The following is a 20,247-nucleotide window of genomic DNA, read 5'->3' on the forward strand; positions in this document are numbered from 1 at the left end:
ATTCCCAACTTTTTCCCTAAGAAGCCTGGATTGAGTCTGTAAAGACTATACCATTTCTAAAAATCCCTCATTCTTAGCCCTATTGTCAAACCATATTTTTAAGAAAAAAATATTGAGGACAAGACTAACTCCTAGAAATAAAAATAGTGATGTAGAAGATATATCTTATAAAACCTCACACATGGTGTAAGAGAAGAGGCTATTGAAACCTTGAACAGTTAGGTTGACTGATATATTGCCCTTTAAAATCAGCAACTTATGAATTATACCTCTCACCTGTGGTTTCATTAGCTGGAGTAGGTGCAATAACTGCTACCTGCCAGTAGGTGTTGTGGTCCACTTACAAATTAACCCTATGGGTGAAGCAGTGTTCATGTGGCCGGTATGAAATCTGACTTTAGAACAAAATGCTGAAAGATAAATTAAGACTGTGTGCTCTGGGAGTGTCCCTAGCTGTTCAACAGCCTCACAAGACAGATGGCAGAGGGAGGCGGACACCTCCTGCTCAAGACAGAGCGCGCATTGCCCATGGCAGTGGTGATGGAGCTGGGCTGGTTGCAAGCTCCTCAGCTGTTGCCAGCAGCGGCAGTGACAGTGCTGGGCATGAGCTTCTCAGCCTTTTATGCCTTGCCCCCCTCCCCCATCTCTCTACCCACACTGCTTGAGCTTTTGTGAGCGCAGAAAAAACTGGACCCAGAAGTCAGCCAGTAGTGGCTAATCAGGGACGCTGTGGGGGGAATTCTATGCCCAAATGATCATTGCTAGCCAGAGCCACCAGAGACCCTAGTGGCCCCACAAACCGGGTGACAACTGTAGAAGTTAGCTTGATTCAAGAAATAACCACGCTAGCTTAAAGATAAGCACTTTTATGTTTATTTATTATAAGGGGAAATTCACACCACAAGAATGAAAAATCCAAGTTTTTCATTGTGTCCTGTGTCCCACAGGAATCACCAGAGTGAGCAAGCACCTGGTCTGTCCTAGTTTTTCTCCTGGGATCCAGGAAGCCACGCCTTAACTAGGTTCCACTTTTTTTTTCCTTCGAAGTTTATTAAATTATAAAAGTTTCCATTTCTGCTATCACCTGATTTCTAACAAGGTAGTGTGGCTACTGGGATTAAAGGCATGTGTCATTACTGCCAATTTTCTATGGCTGGAGAACTTCTCTGTTTTACTTTTCTTATCCTCAGGCAAGTTTTATTTATTAAAATACAAATTAAATTCCAATACAATATCTTCTAAATTTTTGTGATAATATTAATGCTCATACAAAGTATTAATTTGATGAAGAGGCTTTGTATTCATTCCTGTATATGATTTCTTATTTGAGTATCTATTAGCTTTCATTTTCCTTTTTTGGTTTGTTATCAAAAGCTTATTTATTCCTGTATTCCTGACATTACTATAATGTTGATATTGGTATTCTTCTTGTTTTTATTGAGTTCTATATTTTTCTCTGCTACCATCCCTTATGGTGCCTCCCCCTCTATCATCTCTCATGATCCCCACACTCCTAGTTTACTCAGGAGGTCCTGTCTTTTTTTTTTTTTTACTTCCCACGTAGATTAGATTTATATATGTCTCTCTTAAAGATCGTTTTTTTTTGTTGTTGTTGAGATTCTCTGGGGTTGTGAATTGTTGGCTTGTTTTCTATATGTTTTCAGTAGTGAATCATGAACTTGCCTAACAATGTCATTTGAAGTCTCCAAAATGAAGATGGGTCCCCACAATGATAATTCCTCCAAGACTATTGTAAGACTTTAAGACAATTCTGAAGCCATTTCTGACAATTCCAAACCCTCTCAGCCTCCATGCCTTAATGCTTCCCCTCCTCCCCTGGGAACCAAGGACCTAACAGCTACACATGCACGTACTCAGTTCCTGAACAATTACCCATACACGTATGTTTTGACTCAGTTCCCTGGGAAACGGGATCAAAATGACCTCTTCCCTCATCTGATCTGACAATAGCTCTCCAGCCAATTATTGGTATTAGTCCTTTTCGAATAAGCCAATCATAACGGTCAAAAACAATCCCCCTTCTCCTTTAAAAGTAGACTGTACCAGCTATTCGAGGTCTCACGGCTTCCCGAATGCTGAGGGAACCTGTTATGACAGAATTAATAAAATCCTTATGCTTTTGCATCGGCTGTGGTATATGAAATGGTCTCTGGGGGCAACTCCTTCTCAGTTTGGACACTAGAGTCCAACACTATGATAATACCACTAAACTGAAAAACACCACCTAAAGATTGGCTTTGGATTACAAACAGCTCAGAACAATTTCAACGTGTCTAGCTAAAATGATCCAGCCTCACAGACTACTCTAGCCAGGAATTGAGACACACACTGTACATTTTCATTATGTAGAGACTAGACAGCAAATGATACAGATACCTTTCCAAGGACTTGACAATTAATCCAAATTTTTCTTTTCAAGATCCCCAAAAGATGTCATCAACCAAGACAGCAGGAAATATATTTAAGAATACAATGCCCACATTCCCAAAAAGTGGGTTGGGTGTATTTTGATCATTTAATGGTTTTTAAATATTTGTCACTGTTTAGAAGGATTAATTATGAGCTGTTATTGGTTATAGTCAGGAGGAATATTGAATAAAGGAGATAAGATTCAGAGTTCTTCTTTTGAAAAGGAAAATAAAGATATGCTAGAATAAAAGAAAATGTTCTTGCCTCAACTGCTGACAACATGCTGTCCTAATTAGACAAATGGGACACAAAAGAGAGTAACTGCCAAATCTTGTCACTCATGCCACTCCTTCAAAATAATTACTTCATAGAAAGACCTGTCTATGTCTTTTGGCTGAAGATGGATGTTGAACATTGCAGAGGATCTTCGGATGACTGTCCAGACAGCCAGCTGTTTCATTTCTCACATTTTTGGAAGTTGTTCGCTTGTACTTTCTGCTTACTCAGTTAATATTATTTCTTTCTGGGCTGGGAAGATGGCTCAGTGGTTAAGAGCATTGTCTGCTCTTCCAAAGATCCTGAGTTCAATTCCTGGCAACCACAGGGTGGCTTGCAACCATCTGTAATGAGGTGCCCTCTTCTGGCCTGCAGACACAGACAGAATATTGTATACATAATAAATAAATATTTAAAAATATTAAAAAAATAAAATAAATATTATTCCTTTCTTAGGTCTCTGAGATAGTTAAAGAGTAGCTAGTTATAGTTTTCCTTGTTTATGAGATTCAGATAAGAAATTCACTAAGGAAGTGTAAAGTGTAAAGAGAGATATTTAAATATAGTTTTGGATGGTAAGGCACATTATGACAGAAAGTACGTTAGTGAAAAATTTTGGACTCACCAATATAGAATAGATAAGGAATATTTTCTCTGAATTTGTCAAATGCAAATGGACTATATGTATTGTTTGTATATATTGTTATTATACCTACTGTATATATTTTTTCTTATTCTAATAAAAGCCTTTTTTATTTTATGCAAAATGTAGAACTACATTGTTATATATTTGTGTTTTAGTAAATAAAGCTTGCCTACAGATCAGAGTGCAAAGTTTTCCACTCTAGTCAGACATACAAGAGAGGCAGTGGTGGCACACACCTTTAATCCCAGCAGTCACACTAGTTAGCCATTGAGGCCAGGCAGTGTTGTTCTACTTCTCTAATCCCAGCACTAGAGAGGAATAGAAGATAGAAGGTGAGAGAAACTCAAGGCCTCAATCTAGAGTCTGCAGTAATGCTGTGGACAGGATCACCCAGTCTTAGTAGAGGTTTGAACTCTCTATTGTTTGTTTTTTTAATCTTCATATTGAACCCTAATATCTGTTCCTGGATTCTCATCATTACCGTTATACCCCTTGCTCCTCTATTTTCAGAACAGATGGACAACCTTTTCTTCCTCACAAAATTCTACCATTTAGTTGTACTTTTAGTGATATCCCCCTTGTTCAATTCTTCCTAGTAGTAACAACCTGTGCTGTGCTTTGCAGGGTACCGATCTAATAGCCAGAGTGGGAGCATCTATTTCTTTTGATCCCCCATATGCTTGATGCCAGGATCCCTGACATTCCCTTCTCCTCCAAACCACACAATCTGACATACCTTTCCCTTACTGACCTCCTAGGTGTATCCTCAAATATGGGGCATCCAAAAACCCTTCTTGACCCAATTATCATTCCCCTCATATCATCCAATTGCAAAATACTACCAATTACATCATCTATGCTCAATATCCACTCTCTATTAGAAATTTTACAGGACTTTTATCTTAGCCCACTTAAGAAAGAATCTTCTGTCCCCCCACATCTTTCCCCATAGTTATTGTTAAAAACCCCAACTGAAACATCTACTTGTCTCAGGGTCCCCAACTTAATCAACTTGGAAGTAGTTTCCCTTCAATTTATAGTAGTCCACCTATATAAGCCCTCCAAGCATGAAACTAACCAAAAGGATAAACTTTTCTTACTCATGTCTTTCAAATATTATGAAGATATGGTAGCTCAGAACCAAGATTAAGTCTTGTTGAATAAAATCAAGATTTGACTCAAGTTGCTGGTTTGACTATCTTCAGGAGCATAGAGACCATTTGTTTCTGATGGTTTATTCTGCCCCTTATCTTTGGTTCCAAATTCTAGTGTCTGTCTCTTCAACTGTTTCTTCCCTCTATATGTGTTAACCATCCATCTCTTTTTGCTTCTCTCTGTTATTTTGAGCCTGCTATGCCCTCCAGTGCCTGACCACATGGGCAACTCTCTCATTATTAAGACACTTGCTTTTCACCCTCTTTAGAACCCTCCCTGTTTCCTTGTCTCCTCATCTTAGCGATTGCCTGCTAAATTTGTAGCATCCTTAAGCACTTCTGGGTCTCTGTGATCTTGTTCTCCTGTCTGTCAGCTCTGTCCTAGAAGTCTCACAGTTTTTCTGTCTCATCATGGCTTTCTTTCTTTTCTCTCAGGTACCACTTGGAGCTTACAGAAACTCCCTCTGCTGGAGTTAATTTTATAATCTTTCTTCTCTTCCTACATGAACTTGAATTTATTAAAACCCCAAACTATAAATACAAACAACTTGGCCAAAGTACAGCTCAATGGTCAAAACTGGCATGCTCAATTTTGAATGGTGGTGGCGACTTCTGTCACTGCATAAAACCTGATTTGAGAATCTCTTAAATCTAAATTACCTCCATCTTCCTCTATTTCTTCCTATCTATACCTGTTTGCACTATATCTTATATATGGATGTTTATTGTCCAAAGGACGCTCCCCTCTAAACAACAGCCTATTCTAGTAAGTAAAAAGTTTTGTGGCCCAATAAGCTTCTCTGCTGATGCAATAATCTAAATCAGAACAAACCAAACCAAATTAGAAACAGCCACGATTTAATGGATGCTAATGCTTCCTGGTGGTCCGTGAGGAAGAACAGAAATCTAGGATATGGGGAAAGAAGACTAGGAAATCCATGTGTTCATTCCCAGTTTAAATAACCACAGTTTAAATAACCTGTGGGAGTGGACTTGAGCATCTCTGAGGTAGGGTCACCATTTGGTGGGCTTTCTGTAAGATGGAATCTGGACTGAGGCAGTTCCTAGGGGAGGGGGCATAGAATGGATGTTTTTTACGTGGACATTCCAGAACCCTTAGATGTATGGATGCCAGTTTCTGGAGTGAAGCCTGTACCCAAATATTCCAGACTATTTGGGTATAGGAGCACTAACTCAAGTTTGGTTACTTTCTGTGGGCATGGGGCAACATGGGAGAGGGGAGAGTTAGGAGATGGTAGGCTCATACAGGAGGTGTGGTTGTAGAAGCATCCAGTTTCTTGTAATCTTGGGGTCCTTGGGCATATTTTCCTTGGGTGATATGAGAAGACACATTGTTAGGAGAAAAAATAGATTGCTGTCACTGACACTATGAAAGGGGCTAGTCATGGAAAAGGTCAATCACTGCCGGAAAGAATGGAGCAGAGAAATTCCCTGGATATACAAGAGAGGTATGGATTAATAAGTGAGACAAAAGAACAGATATGACCAGATTATAGGTAGTAGGTGTCCATTTGAGCCAGGAGAGGTGGTACCAATGTTGAATGAAGTTCCGGAAGCTAGTGCAGGTGTTGGCATTGTCTAGAAGGCCCTCTGTTAGTTGGTCTTGGCCGAGACAACAGAAGTGAACTGTAAAATATTCCTGAAAATGGGTGGTGTTATAAAAGGCTCTAGAGACTTAATTTTTACCAGATCTGATTTTTTATTGACATTTATTTAGCTCTATGTTTTTCTCTTTCCCCTTCCTACCTTTTTCCTCCCCCGTTAATACTCTCCCAATGTTCTCATGCTTCCAATTTACTCAGGAGATCTTGTCTTTTTCTACTTTCCATGTAGATTAAATGTATATAAGTCTCTCTTAGTGTACTCATTGTTGTACAAATTCTCTGGGATTTTGATTATTAGGCTGGTTTTCTTTGTTTTATGTTTAAAAACTACCTATGAGTGAGTATATGTGATAATTGTCTTTCTGTGTCTGGGTTACCTCACTCAAAATAATGTTCCCTAGCTCCATCCATTTTCCTGCAAAATTCAAGATGTCATTATTTTTTTTTTCCGATATGTAGTTCTCCTTTGTGTAAATATACCACATTTTCCTTATCCATTCTTTGGTCGAGGGGCATTTAGGTTGTTTCCAGGTTCTGGCTATGGCTAACAACGCTGCTATGAACACAGACCTAATTTTTTGATTTAGTAGCAGGATTTTTTTTTTCCAGAAACTTACTGGTATCTGTAAGACAAATGGTATCTGTAAGACAAAATGTAAGACTACTGGTATCTGTATGACAAAACGTCTGTAAGACACAATATTTACTTCTTGGTGTCATAGTAAAAATAAGGTCAGGAAATTGTTCTATAGCAGGCTGTCAATGACTGATTCAGTTTGCTACAACTCCTTTATTCACTTCTTCTTCAACTGAGCTTATCCCCATGGCCATTTTCTCTATTTTTGTATGATAAAGTCTTTCCAAAAACCACAAATAAGAAAAACATGGTTTTTAAAAGATAGGTTTTTAAAAAATGTTCCTTATTTAAAAGGTACTAAAACTTCACCTCCATGTACATACTCATATACAAGAATGTAAATCATGCTGGTACCTGAACTTTGCAATGTTACTGTCTCTTACTTCATATTACGTTTAAAAAGACAAAGAGTTCATGGAGAGCAACTGAGACTTGTCACTGTGATGCAGAACTGAATTTCTTAAAGAGAGCACAGGAGAGGCTATTGTCAAAAATGTAGCCCAGTTGCAATGAAAGTGTAGTAATGTCTGAGGATGAGAAGGCACAAGAAAGTTTTGAAGATATAAGAAAGTTGTTAAGGTATGTAATTAAAAGTTCTGACAAAATACATAAGAGATTTAAGATAGTGAAAGATGTTTCAGAATTCTTTCCCTATCTATGCTATTGTTAAATAAATATTTCAACAGCTCAGGAAACCTGTACCAAAAGATTTAACCAGAACACCCATGTGGTAGAGTCTAGAGACTGTTCACCAGCAGATTGCTAAATGGAGATAATTTTTCCTATATAACCTAAATATATTTCAAAACAAACTCTACTTGCTTTCTCTATGATCAACTAGATCTTACAGTTTACATTGACCAGAGAATTATGAAGGTTGCCATTATTGGTATTGAAGAAACATGATCCATATTTAAGAGCATTTAACCTTTCTGCAATGTGGGGATTTTTTTTTGTATCATAGTTAAGGACCCATGGCACTCCAGATGAAAAACAGTCATTGGTAATCTTTACTATAGCATCTAACATAACCATCCACTGATTATAGCAAATTTTACAAGAAGATGTGGTAGCACTTAGGAAAGTTAGATTCTCGGGTTTGGGCTGTAAAAAGGTTTTAATTAAATGAGAAAAGGCATGGCTATTGGGTGAAAGAACTCTTGCAGACAAGATAGAATCTATGGAGCATCTGAGAATGATAGTATAAATGTGGGATGTAAAGTAAATATGTGTTGTGGGGTATGAGAGGGATGCAGGCCTGTGAGAGACATGGCTCTAGTTACCTCACAGGCTGGGTTATTTCTGTTAGAGGCAATGGAATTGTCTACTTGGTACTTTTGGCAGTGGACATTTTCTATGACTGTAGAAAGAGGATAGATCTTTAGCAGGTCCATAATTTGATCCAAGTTATTGACCTTCTGTTTGTTGTTAGTTCATGTTTATTCCATATAACTGTATGTGATATGAGAATATGGAAGGTACTTTTGGAATCTTTATTAAGGTTTAGGGACTGTCTCTTTACTAATTGAGAAGTCTACATGTAATAAGTTTCTATCAAATGCTTTGACACTTTCCCCACCTTAGATTATAGAGTAATGGACATTGAATACTGCAAAGTACGGCTGTTGAACTTGTTACAAATCCAATATTTTCTTGAGTAGTTGAAATGATTGGCGAGTATATAGTCATACACTGTACCCAAAAGGCCACCTCCAAAAACAGGTTCCCTAAAAGAACAACAACAAGAAAAAAAAAAAAACAACTAAATTTCTACAGAGGCCAGCACTACTGCAATGAAATTTTACCCATCTCCATTGCTTATTTATGAATGAATCAAAGAAAGGCAGAGTCCATGAGGAATCAACAACACTGGTTTTCATCTAGTGTCTTTTACATCCCATGGTTCAACTTGAACACTGCACCACTGAAATTGATCCGTATTGAACCCTGCAATGAGTATCTAATGCATTTGAGAGGTGCCTGCTGCCATGTTCAAAGGAATTGCCACCCTGACTTGTCTCACTGAGGGTGATGTTAAATTCTACCTTGAAGTATTTTACACATGTATACAAATGCTGAAATCCCCCTTCACAGTAAATTGCTAACAGGGATTTAATGATGGAAATAACTGGGCCTATGTTTTGTCATTTCAATGAAGTGGCTCCATTCAAAATGACTATCTATGCTCATGTCTAAAAGCTGTCTTAGTGCAGACTTTAGAGGAGGTTCCTAATGTCCCAGGAGTCTCTGCATCTGAGAACAGGTACAACTGTGTAAACAGTTGCCTGGCAAGTCCTGCCCCAGCCATTCTGCAATGACTTTCTGAGGTTTCAGAACTCTCATAGCCCATCTGCAGTTCTGTAGACATGCCACAAGGTCCTTTCTCAGGAGAAAGTGTTTTACATTGATGATGGAGCATAAAAGATTATCCCCTGATGCCATCAAAATGTTAAAAATTTTGAGTCAAATCAAACAAGGTAAATGCTTTGAAGATGATGGATAATAAATAGGAGAGCATGTAGTTGGAAGTTTTCCTGTCTTCACCTTCCACTCCCTGTTTTAGCAACTGCTTACAAATTATCACACAGAGACTTAATATTATTTATAAATGCTCAGGCTTACTATGATCTAACTCTTACACTTAAATTAACCCATATTCCTATTTATGCTTTGTAAAAGTCTCAAAGCTTGCTACCTCATTTTTTACACATCCTGCTTGCTGGGGGCTGACTGGCATCTTTGGAGACTCCCCTGACTCTGCCATTCCTCCTCTCATCATTCTCTTTGAGTCATTCTGTCTAGCCCAAGCTCTTCTTATCCTTCTATCTGTCAATCAATTTCTTATTAACAATAAATATAATTCAAAGCATTGACCATCCAATGATGTACATTTGTAAGGCTTTGGAGGTAGCCAGGGATTGGCTCTTGCATGTGAGCACAAACCCTGCCTCAGAGCCAACCTCAAGACCAAAGGCTTACTTTTCTTGCTTTCCAGAACAACTGGTAGAACATGGCACTGACTTTTATTCCTCATAGCCACAATTCACACACCACAACACCGCAAAGCAGTAGGAAAAAATAATCTGAAAACGTACAAATTATTATATTCAGTGTTGTCTATCCACTTCCAAGGGTGTTCCGTTGACTCTCTATACAAGCCAATCCAGTGGGCAGGATATGATGCACATCTCTTGAGGAAATTCTGTCATAAAACATTAAAAGTAAAATCATATGTCCCTCTGTTTCAAATGACCCTTGAGTCTCTCTGCCCTACAGCCTCCTTTCTGAAAGGTAGCAGGTTCTATCTGAGGGTCATCATCTTTGGAACATCGTAACACTCAGTTTTCACCCTATGAATTTACATTAATAATCCCAAAGTATATTGTTGGCTTCTCAATTTTTCTATGGCTAAAATCACTCATCATTAAACTTAGTCTTTCCATTATTAACAGTTACCACATTCAGTATGTAATACCTGCCAACTTGGATAAAGACTTCCATGATTATCTTGTATCTAAATGGATTATTTGGGAATGTATATTGACTATGATCTCTACATGAGAACATGTCTTTGGGAGGTCTCAGGGTCAGAAGCAACAACATTAGCAATAATACACATTCAACAGAACAAAGAACAAATCAATTCCTGATCATTCTTACCAGCTCCTCCAGGCTGTCAAATCGAGCTAGTTCGGCTGCCTGTGCCCTACAGTAGGCCTGGCTGACTGTCCAGTTTCTCTTGTCTTGAGAAAAATAAAAACATTTGCTTCCAAATCCAATCCATCCATTTGGGCAGTTTGCATAGCAAGATCCAGGGGTCAACATGACTGGTTTTTCCTTTCTCACTAAAATGCAGACAGTGCAATGAAATAAAGCAAAGAAACATTTTCATGGTACATCTCTTTTGCTAGCCATGCAAATCTCATTTGGAATTTATGTGCTTATGTTGTGCTCCAATTAATCACTAGAAGACCCTTTCATGCATGATGGTTCCAAATCCAAGGTCTTCCAGTGGGCTATGAAGAAATTCTTTCTTTTCCTTCTTTATATTTTGTGTTTTAAGAAAGAGTCTTAAAATACCTTGCCTGGATCTAACTATGTAGACTACACTTGTCTGGAGCTTGTATTTATCTGCTGGCTGTGCCTCCCATGGGCTGGAACTAAAGACACCATGCCATGCAAGAAAATCATTTCTAGGCCATCAGCTCCTTAGAACTGAGAAGTCTAAACTTCATTTCTTTGAAAAGTTAAGATGCAGTATCTTACAAAATGAGCTATTGATAAACAACACCCCTGAACACAAGGACAAGGGAGAGAGAGCACAGAGCATGTCCATGGCCTGAATCAACCCCATAGTACCTCAAAGCAATGACTAAAATAGGACTATTCCTGTAACCCCTGAAACAAGCCTGGACTTGCCCGAGTATGCCCAAATATGGAAAAACAATAGTAAAAAAATCTCTTAATGTAATATGAGAAATGATATAGCTTTTTTTCCTGGAATTTACCTAGCTATGTTTAAAAGGACCTGTGGGTCTTTGTTCCAGGTTACCATTTTGTACACGTAGTAGATCCTGCATCCTGGAATAAGTGCTCTTTGTCTTTGCATACTGTTTGAGTCTGTGCCTTCCTTCAGTGGTTCTCATTATCTTAAAAGACTGTTCCTTATTCTTGGACCCTATATCTTCCTTTCCCATAATACTTCACTTCCTTTTTTCTCTTCAAAAAAAATTTCCTCACCTTGCCTAAATTTTACAATAGAAGAAATGACAGTGTATAGAACATGGGCATAGCAAAATAGATCTTTTATATCAAGTTTCCCTATAATTCTTCCACACTAGCATTGTGTGCATATGAGTGTGTGTGTGTGTGTGTGTGTGTGTGTACACATGCTGGTTTTTGTTAGAGCAACACAGAATGGCTATCTTAAAGAAATCTGACAATTGATGTTAGAAAACTGTGCAGAAAAATGTACATTAATTCTCTGCTGGTGGGAGTACAAATTGATACAGTCAGCTGTAGGTTCCTCAAAGAAATTTGAAGTAAACATATGTGTCACATCTTTACCATTCCTGGGCATATAGAGAGAGAATCTGACATCCTACAACAGAGATATTTGTACATCCATGTTTACTGTGTCCTTATGTACAATAGTAATAATATAGACCTGACCTTAATAGCCATCAGCTAAAAAGATCATTACATGTGTTACACATACAAAACATAATGTTATTCATCCATAAAGGAAAATGAAATTTAGGGAAAGTGAGTGTGTTTCAAAAGTTTGATATCAAGTGAGGTCACCCAAACTCAAAAATAAAGAGACCCATGTACTTTATAACAAGCAATACCTGCCTGTGATGTACAGTGTAAACAGCTGTGAGTGTGAGTATTTTTAATACATTGTAAGGAGAACAAGGAAGAGTAGTGCAAAGTGACAAGGAATGACAGGAGGCAGCAAGTGGCTTGTAGTTGTAAGAAAGGGTTATGAACAGAATTGTATTTATAATTTCAACTCTACCATGGTTTTTTTGTGTGTGAATAAGTGAATAAAAATGTGATAGACAGTGAAAGTCTAAAACAATAACCAAAGCTCCATAGCATCAGAATTGCTATTCTGTGTGGCAGTTCAGTGAGATACATGGGGTTCAGGAATTGACAGGTCTTGGAGTGGCTATGCTAATGGAGCTGTGTGATATGTTTCTTTGTGAGTCTATCACAATAGAGTGATTATATATGTGCGTGTGTGTGTGTGTGTGTGTGTGTGTGTGTAAGAAGCTCTAAATTTCAGAGAAAGCTTAGAAGAATAACATTTTTCTGTCATACCTTCAACTTTTTCAACCCTTAAATGAGCAGAAGGAAGGCACTGTTCTTCTAAAGGTCTTCTAAATCCTAGAAATAAGTGATTTCATAAGAGATATTAAATATCAGAAATGGCTCCCCAGTAATTTTTAGTAGAAGGGAATTTGATGTCTTTGTCCCCAGTTCTCACACCACAAACACAGAGGCCTCAGTGAAAGGGACAAATATAACAGACAGTGAGGACGACACGAATGTATCTTCTTTTTATTTGACTCTTTTTAGAACTGTGTAATAGTTTGTTATACTGAGTAAGACTTTTTGGAAGTTGTTTGTAGATGTTTAGGCCTGTTTATTATTCACTGACTTGGTTAAAGTTGATTTTATAAACCAATATCACAAAACATTTCTGTGAGCTCTGACAAAACGCTGTGCAAATTTTTATCAGATAATTCTGAACAGTCCACAACTTAAAGCTTAGGAAAAGCATACTTCTAGAGCTATCTGTTTAATATTTTCAAACTGTGGTTGAAGACATTAACTGAAACCAAGAGTCATGTGGCATGGGGTTCTGTGCATTTCTCAAACCAAACACTCTTCACCGCCCTCACTTCTTTCAGGTGCATCAGCCTTCTTGAGCTTTCTTCTTTGAGCTTTCTTGCTCACTGAATTGAATAGTTCTGCTGCACCTCTGTTTAAACGTTGCTGAATGTCCTCTTCCCAGGGATGCTGAGCCTGGCCTCCTGTGCACACCACAGCCTGTGCTGTCCCTTCACTGCCTCTTTCTGCTAGACCCTAAATTCCCAGAGAAGAGGAATTTCCAGTATGTTTCCTGTAGAGACTTTCCCACAGTTCTTGACTCAGTGATCAGTAAGTATAATCAAAAATGTGAATGTATCAGAGACCAGCTTTGACAATAATACCATTTGCAAGGGTAGGGACAAGGGAACTAGAAAGTGAGAAAAGGGTACGAAGACGTGAGTGAAAATAATAAGACAGAAAACATAGGATAGTACTGGGCGGGAGTTCCAGTGAGTACTGAAATCATCCACGTTCAATATTCTATATATTTTTATATCCCAATACAACAGGGATAAGAAGACAAAAGACTTTCTTTAACATGGTTAAACGGGCAACTAGAACACTTATTTGCTTTATTACTTTGAGTCATCAAGCCATTAATCCAATAAGCATTTTGTGGTTTATGCAGTGAAACCACCCTAGACCAAGTATCTTGAAGGCAGCGACTCCTAAGGCCAAACCTTCTATTTCAGAAGAAAGAGCAAAAGTATGTTTGAATTTCCTGAACATTAGTCAGGGTGAGTGGACCTATTTGTATAGTAAGTATATCTTAATGCCAAAAAGGCCAAGTAGCCATACCCTATGTAAGGGTGTGTAGCCACACTCTTTGTCAACAACTCTCAAGAAGGTGAAACTCTCTGACCTTCAGCCAGGGTAGAAATAGGCTCACATTTTTGGGTCTCCACATCAATGTATAGAATGTTGTAGAATTTGGACATCACATACCTGACAAGGCAACAGAAAGTACGATTACAGCTACAGTGAGAACCATGATTACTACATAGCAGCAGTAAAGCTTAACAGGAGGCTCAGTGGAGATGATTCTGAAACACTTTCCTTGCTGCTTTTTACCTGAAAATATAAATATCAAAATATCAATCTCAGGAAACTTTCGGAGAAAAAATTACCCATAATCAACTGTAAATTCACTTCTACTCCACTTGAGAAAATGCCCTTCACAAAATTTCCTGGTCCATAAATGATATCGTTGGCGTGCAAAACACTAGAGAAAAGAGAAACACTTTTTTTGCCACCATTTTCTAGTTATTTGCTCTAGGAGAATGGTCTTGTACTTTGTAAAGATTTGTCTCTTGTATTTTAATGAAACACTGGTTGGCCAGTAGCCATGAAGGAATTATATGTGGGGTGACCAGGCAGAAAATAGAGGTGGGGCAGCAAAGAAGGAGAATTCTGGGAAGAGGAAAGCTCAGTCTGTAGTCATTACCTAGCCATAAAGGAAGCAAGATGAGAATGTCTTACTGATAAAGGTACCAAGCCACATGGCTAACACAGACAAGAATTATGGGCTTCTATAAGTTATAAGAGCTAATAAGAAGCCTGAGATAATAGGTCAACCAGTTTGTGGTTAATGTAGACCTCTGTGTTTTCTTTGGTACTAAATGGCTGCAAAACTGAGCAGGATGGAAATCTCAGTCAATAGTTATTGATTTAGGCATGAATGAAAGAGCAATAGACAGTAACAGTGAAGATAATAGTAAAAAGAAAATAATAACAAAAAAACACTATTAGTGTTATAAGAAGAGACCAGGTTAGGACAGATGGGTCTGTAATAATAATAATAATAATAATAATAATAATAATAATAATAATGAAAAGAAAATCAGTATGTAAGCTGGGTGACACAGGAGTGTTCTTCTGGCACATGGGAGGTGGAGGCAGGAAAGTCAGGAGTTTGACATTATTCCCGGCTAAATATTGAGTTTCAAAATTAGATGGACTAAAAGAGACCTCATTCTATATACATGTCTTTCTGTCTGTCTATCATTTATCTGTCTTTCTTTCTATCTATCTCTTTATTTATCTATCCATCCATCCATCATCTGTCTATCTATCTGTCAATCTATCTATCTAACCATCTATCTACCATTCTATTGATGTATCTTCTATTTCACTATAATGAACTAACTAAATGCAGTTTGACATAATCAGAATAAGAAAATAAAAAAGGAGCATTTCAGCAAAGCACACACACACAAGTTACTGTAAATCCATAGTAAGAACTTTCAGCATATTAGTAATTAAATGAATTTTTGAACCTAACAGGAGCTATCCAGAATAAATGAAAACAAAACTACAACTAAAGTCAGCATGAATGCTCTCCCTCAGTCCCCCAGAGCAAGGTAGGATGTCTGCTAACCATTCTAGTGTGACACTTGGGTTCCTATCCAGGACATAAGGACGAGAAAGTGAAATAACTCTCATGCTCCACAAAGAGAGATGAAAGTGTCACTATCAGACAACATGGATGGATCTACATACAAAGTTCTAAGGAGTCTTTTAGAAGAGCCCTATAAGGAATGAGTGAGTTTACAATGCGGCAGGACACAATATCTTTGCTTAAAATAATCTGGATTTTTATACACTAGCAGTTGTTAAATGTAAACAAATATAAGTACTGCAGCTCTCACAGTACTGCCAAACACAAAATTGTACATGTAGTAGAACATGCTCATATTCTGTCGTTGGCAGAGCAACAAGGGCTTTTAACTTCTGAGTCAATTCTCTGTTCCCTTTCATTGGGTTCCTAAAGATGTCAATATATTGTAGGTAAAATTTCTTTGGAGAGAATGAAAAAAATAAACATCAAAAAGAAAATATAAAATTCTTGTCAGTACATTTTTTATCTTTTGATTTTTTTGTCAGGAATCAGAAAAACTAAATCTATTTTAATTTTCTGTGTGTAAGATAAGAAATCTCTGCCTGAGACAAGTACACTGACAAGTTTTTTCTTCAAATAGATTTAAAGTTCTAGACTTCATGTTTGTGTCTGTTGTCCATTTTGAGTCATTTATTATACAATGAATGAGGTATGAGTCATCATCATGGGAACCAGCTGTCTGCATAGCATCATATGCAGAAGAAATATCGTATCATCCTTTCTTTACCCATAAAACTTGCAAACTGAGACTTTTTTTTTTTTGGTTTCCCGGCCGTCGATACTCGAATAATCACACAGAACCTATATTAATTACAACACTGTTTGGTCAATGGCTCAAGCATTTTCCTAGTTAGCTCTTATATTTTAAATTAACCCGTTTTTATTTCTCTACCACCATGAGGCTGTGGCCTACCAGTAAGTTTCTTGTATCTTTCTATATTGGCAGCTACAGGGCAATTGGCTGATTCCACCTGTTTTCCTCCTCTATCTCTGCTTGGATTTCTTGATTTGCTATACTCTGTACTGCCATAGGTCAAAGCAGATTCTTTATTAACCAATGGTAATAAAACATATCCATAGCATACAACAGATTTCATGTTTACATCTTTATCCATTTTGCATCATTTTGTTCAATAAATGAGATATGAATAATCACTATTGGAAGAAACTGTCTTAGCATCATATATAGAAGAGACACCTTCCATTCTCTACCTAAAAAACTGTCCACCTTGCCTAATTTGCAGTTCACAGACACACACATTTAATAAAACTCACATTGATTTTTAAAAATAAAACTATACCAAAAGTAACAAACTGCAGTAAGTACATCTGTTAAAAATGCTCAATATTACCAATGTTTGGGGGAAACAAAGTTTAGTGGTTTGCTAAAATTTGAATACACTTCCCTCATAACCTAGATCTAAGGGAAATGTCTGTGTTTACATAAAGAAGTCTGTCTGCATTCTAGCAGTTTTATGAATTTAGTCTATGTTTGCAACAACTCAAATATCCCTGAGCTTGTGACAAAGTGAAACAATATTACTCAGACCTGAGGAAGTGATTGAAAAGAAAAACTGGACCTCAGGGTTGCATCTGCCCATTTCTTGTGCTGGTTAAATGTTCTTCATCTTTCTGTTCCCAGAAATCCTTAAGCAAAAACTTGATGCCCACTTTAGTAACCCTTAATTAGTTGGCAACAAAAGCAGCCATCCACCGGCCAGGGAGGTGGCTTAGTGGAAAAAAAAAGTGTATTATATTCAAGCCTGATATTCTTGATTTAATCTCTGGAACATGCACAAACGCAGAAGATAAGCAAATACAGGTAGCTGTTTTATCGACTTTAGATGTGAGTTAAGGCTCATGTGTGAACTCACCACCACCACCATCACCACCAAATCCCAAACAGCAACAAAATTTTACCCATTCCATGTGCAGTTTACTTGGAGAATCTGACAACAGGTCACTGTTTTTCTGCTGTTAAATTTCAACTACCTGCTCTCTTTTTGCTCATTCTCTTACCCGCTAGTTTCCTGAAAGGTTTCCTTGATCTTTTTGAAAATTCTTTTTGTGTTCAGGTTTGAAATACATACCCTGAATTTACATCTCACACCTCAATCATTCCTGTTATTGAACCTCTTCTACTATAGCTACTGTGTTTATAGTTGACATATGACTGGAATGTACTGTGGATTAATCTCAAATGCATGATTAAAGCAAGGATCCAGCTGTATGACATTCTTGAAAAGCAAGTGTTTTAGCACTGAAAAAGCAAAGATGCCATAGGCTGGGTACAGAGGTAAGGAGTGTCTAGAGAAGGACACTGGGGTAATGGGGTTGGGTCTGATTCTATAAAGTGACTATGATGAAGACTTTGTAGTTATGTTCTAAAAGTTTATGAACATATACATGAACACAATGGTATAGTTAATGGGAAGGTTTAAATTGTAGACATAAGGAAGCGTATAGTAGAGGCCTCAGGAAGAGTCCAGAGCAGTGAGAGAATATAGTAGACTAAGATGGCCAGCAGCTGAAACTGGATGACTAAGAGAAAAGGGGGGCAGAGATGAAGACAAGGAAGGGGGAGAGACCAGGGGAGAAGAAGATAAGAGTGAAGACCTAGAGGAGTAAAAGAGAGGGGAAAGAGAAAGCCTGGCAGGACTATAGGGCACCAAGACTGGGAGAGGGAAGCCCAAGATATGGAGAAGTTTAGGGTAAGGAACAAATTGATAAGAGCTGAGAAGGGCCACAGGCACTGAGTGAGCCTGGAGACCAGCATGTGCTTTGGTGTGCTGAATGTCACCAGAAGCTGTTTTCTACCTGACAACTCTTACTGCTTTCTCTCCTTACTTTTTGTTTTGCTTTGTTTCTGTTTTGATTTTTTTAATTAAAACAAAAATGTGGTTATGGAAAATATAAAAGCACATAGAAAAAATGGTAAGAAAAATCTACAGGCTGTGCTACCTTGTCTCAAACGAACTATGGAGTGTTTGTTTCAGGGTGGGGGTCTGTAAGGTAGATGGAAACATTTTCAGTTATGGGACTATTTGACCTAGCTGAAAAACATCTATTTTTTTAAAATATTTATTTATTTATTTATTTATTTATTTACTATGTATACAATATTCTGTCTGTGTGTATGCCTGCAGGCCAGAAGAGGGCACCAGACTTCATTACAGATGGTTGTGAGCCACCATGTGGTTGCTGGGAATTGAACTCAGGACCTTCGGAAGAGCAGGCAATGCTCTTAACCACTGAGCCATCTCTCCAGCCCCCAACATCTATGTTTTTATGAACTTGCTTTTGATGGAAAGTACAAATGCTGCTTTCCAGAAAATTCAATATTCTTTCACTAAAACACAAAAACAAACAAAGAAAAATTAAAGCGATGGAAAAGGGAAGAAAGAAGAAGAAATAAGAATGAAGCCAACAGTTTCCAAACACAGAAGACAGTTTTCTCCCTAAAGACTAAAACAGAAATCCCACAGGATTCTTCATTCCATAATTTTCTGTAGAGTGAAAATACCAGACAATTTTAGTGCTGTAGATGTGTGTGTATGTGTGTGTGCGTGTGTGTGTGTGTGTGTGTGTGTATGATTTGCTAGGGAGAGAAGTGGCCACAAAACCAACCACTACACCTCTTTCCTCCCTGCGTTTTCTGTGAATCACTCTGAATCTGAAAACTCCAGACCCTAGCTTCATAGGGAACTTCCTTAGCTGAATATATTGAAAGGTATTGTGTTTGAAATTCCTTCCATCTGGGACATAAAAAATTATGGTTTACAGCAACTTCCTGTAACTCACAAGAATGCAAATTATGAGATCAAGAGGGGACCTGAAAACTGCACATACATACACACACACATACACACACACACACACACACACACACACACACACACACACACACACACAGATGAACACACCAAAATCAAGAACAAAACAAATAACAAATGAAAAAGCAAACAACAGCAAAAAGTCAAACTTCCTAAAAAGCAATCAAACAAAAATTGTTCCTCAGGCTCTTCAAATTAACTCATCATTCATTTTTGCTTTGCCTATTTGAATACTATACACTCGACAGAGTAAGGAAGGTACTAGAGGACTCCAAGCATTTCTACTTCTACAAAGCCCTGCCAGGGCAGACTTAACAGACTGGAGATTCAGTTCCACTTAAGCCCTGGGAAGGCTCCTCTCTGCCCTTTCAGTTTGCTTCAAATTGCATCAATACATACCCATGTCTCCCTCTGGTTGGTGGTCTAGGGCAGACATTTCTGTTCTTAACATGCCCATGGAAGTCTCTTCAACATTTTCAGCAGTCATCCCTGAACTGAGAGGAAGAATCTTTCCTGAACTAAGGAGGAGGGATGAAACCTGAAACCCTGGAGAGGAAGAGAAAGTTTTGTATTCTGAGTTTCCTAATAAGGACTCTGCAAGCACAACCCAGCTGTCTGTGTGACTCATTAACCACTCCTTACCGGTTCTGAACACATCACCTCTCAGCACATAGCATTTGTTGCTGGAGGAAACAGAATTACAAAGTAGTACGATGTGAAGTGAAATTAAGTGGACTACAGGACAGGAAACGTTTCAGATTCATCATTACTACTTTAACAAAATTATTTCCTCGATGAAAGTCAATGTTATTAAGTGGGGAAATGTTGGTTGATTGATGGTCTGACTGATTGAATCAGGGTTTCACT

General features: G+C 38.0%; 1 protein-coding gene across 3 annotated transcripts; it reads right to left on the bottom strand.

Annotated features, from left to right (window-relative positions):
* Positions 1-850: 850 nt before the first annotated feature.
* On the bottom strand, positions 851-19,946 carry LOC125404259 (C-type lectin domain family 2 member H-like). 3 transcript variants are annotated; one of them, XM_085687195.2, is made up of 7 exons: positions 19,780-19,945; positions 14,095-14,220; positions 12,595-12,660; positions 10,429-10,613; positions 9,864-9,970; positions 8,348-8,495; positions 851-3,075 (listed from the first exon to the last, which is right to left on the bottom strand). In XM_085687195.2, the coding sequence occupies exons 1-6, from the start codon at positions 19,865-19,867 to the stop codon at positions 8,354-8,356; spliced, it is 714 nt and encodes a 237-aa protein (XP_085543321.1). In that variant the 5' UTR covers positions 19,868-19,945; the 3' UTR covers positions 851-3,075; positions 8,348-8,353. The 3 variants fall into 3 exon arrangements, with proteins under 3 accessions (XP_085543321.1, XP_085543322.1, XP_085543320.1); XM_085687196.2 differs by lacking the exon at positions 8,348-8,495 and having other exon boundaries at positions 19,780-19,946; XM_085687194.2 differs by lacking the exon at positions 851-3,075 and having other exon boundaries at positions 7,756-8,495.
* Between the last annotated feature and the right edge of the window lie 301 nt (positions 19,947-20,247).

Source organism: Myodes glareolus, chromosome 3 (genome assembly GCF_982192425.1).
Source record: "Myodes glareolus chromosome 3, mMyoGla1.1, whole genome shotgun sequence".
Lineage (NCBI taxonomy): Eukaryota > Metazoa > Chordata > Mammalia > Rodentia > Cricetidae > Myodes > Myodes glareolus.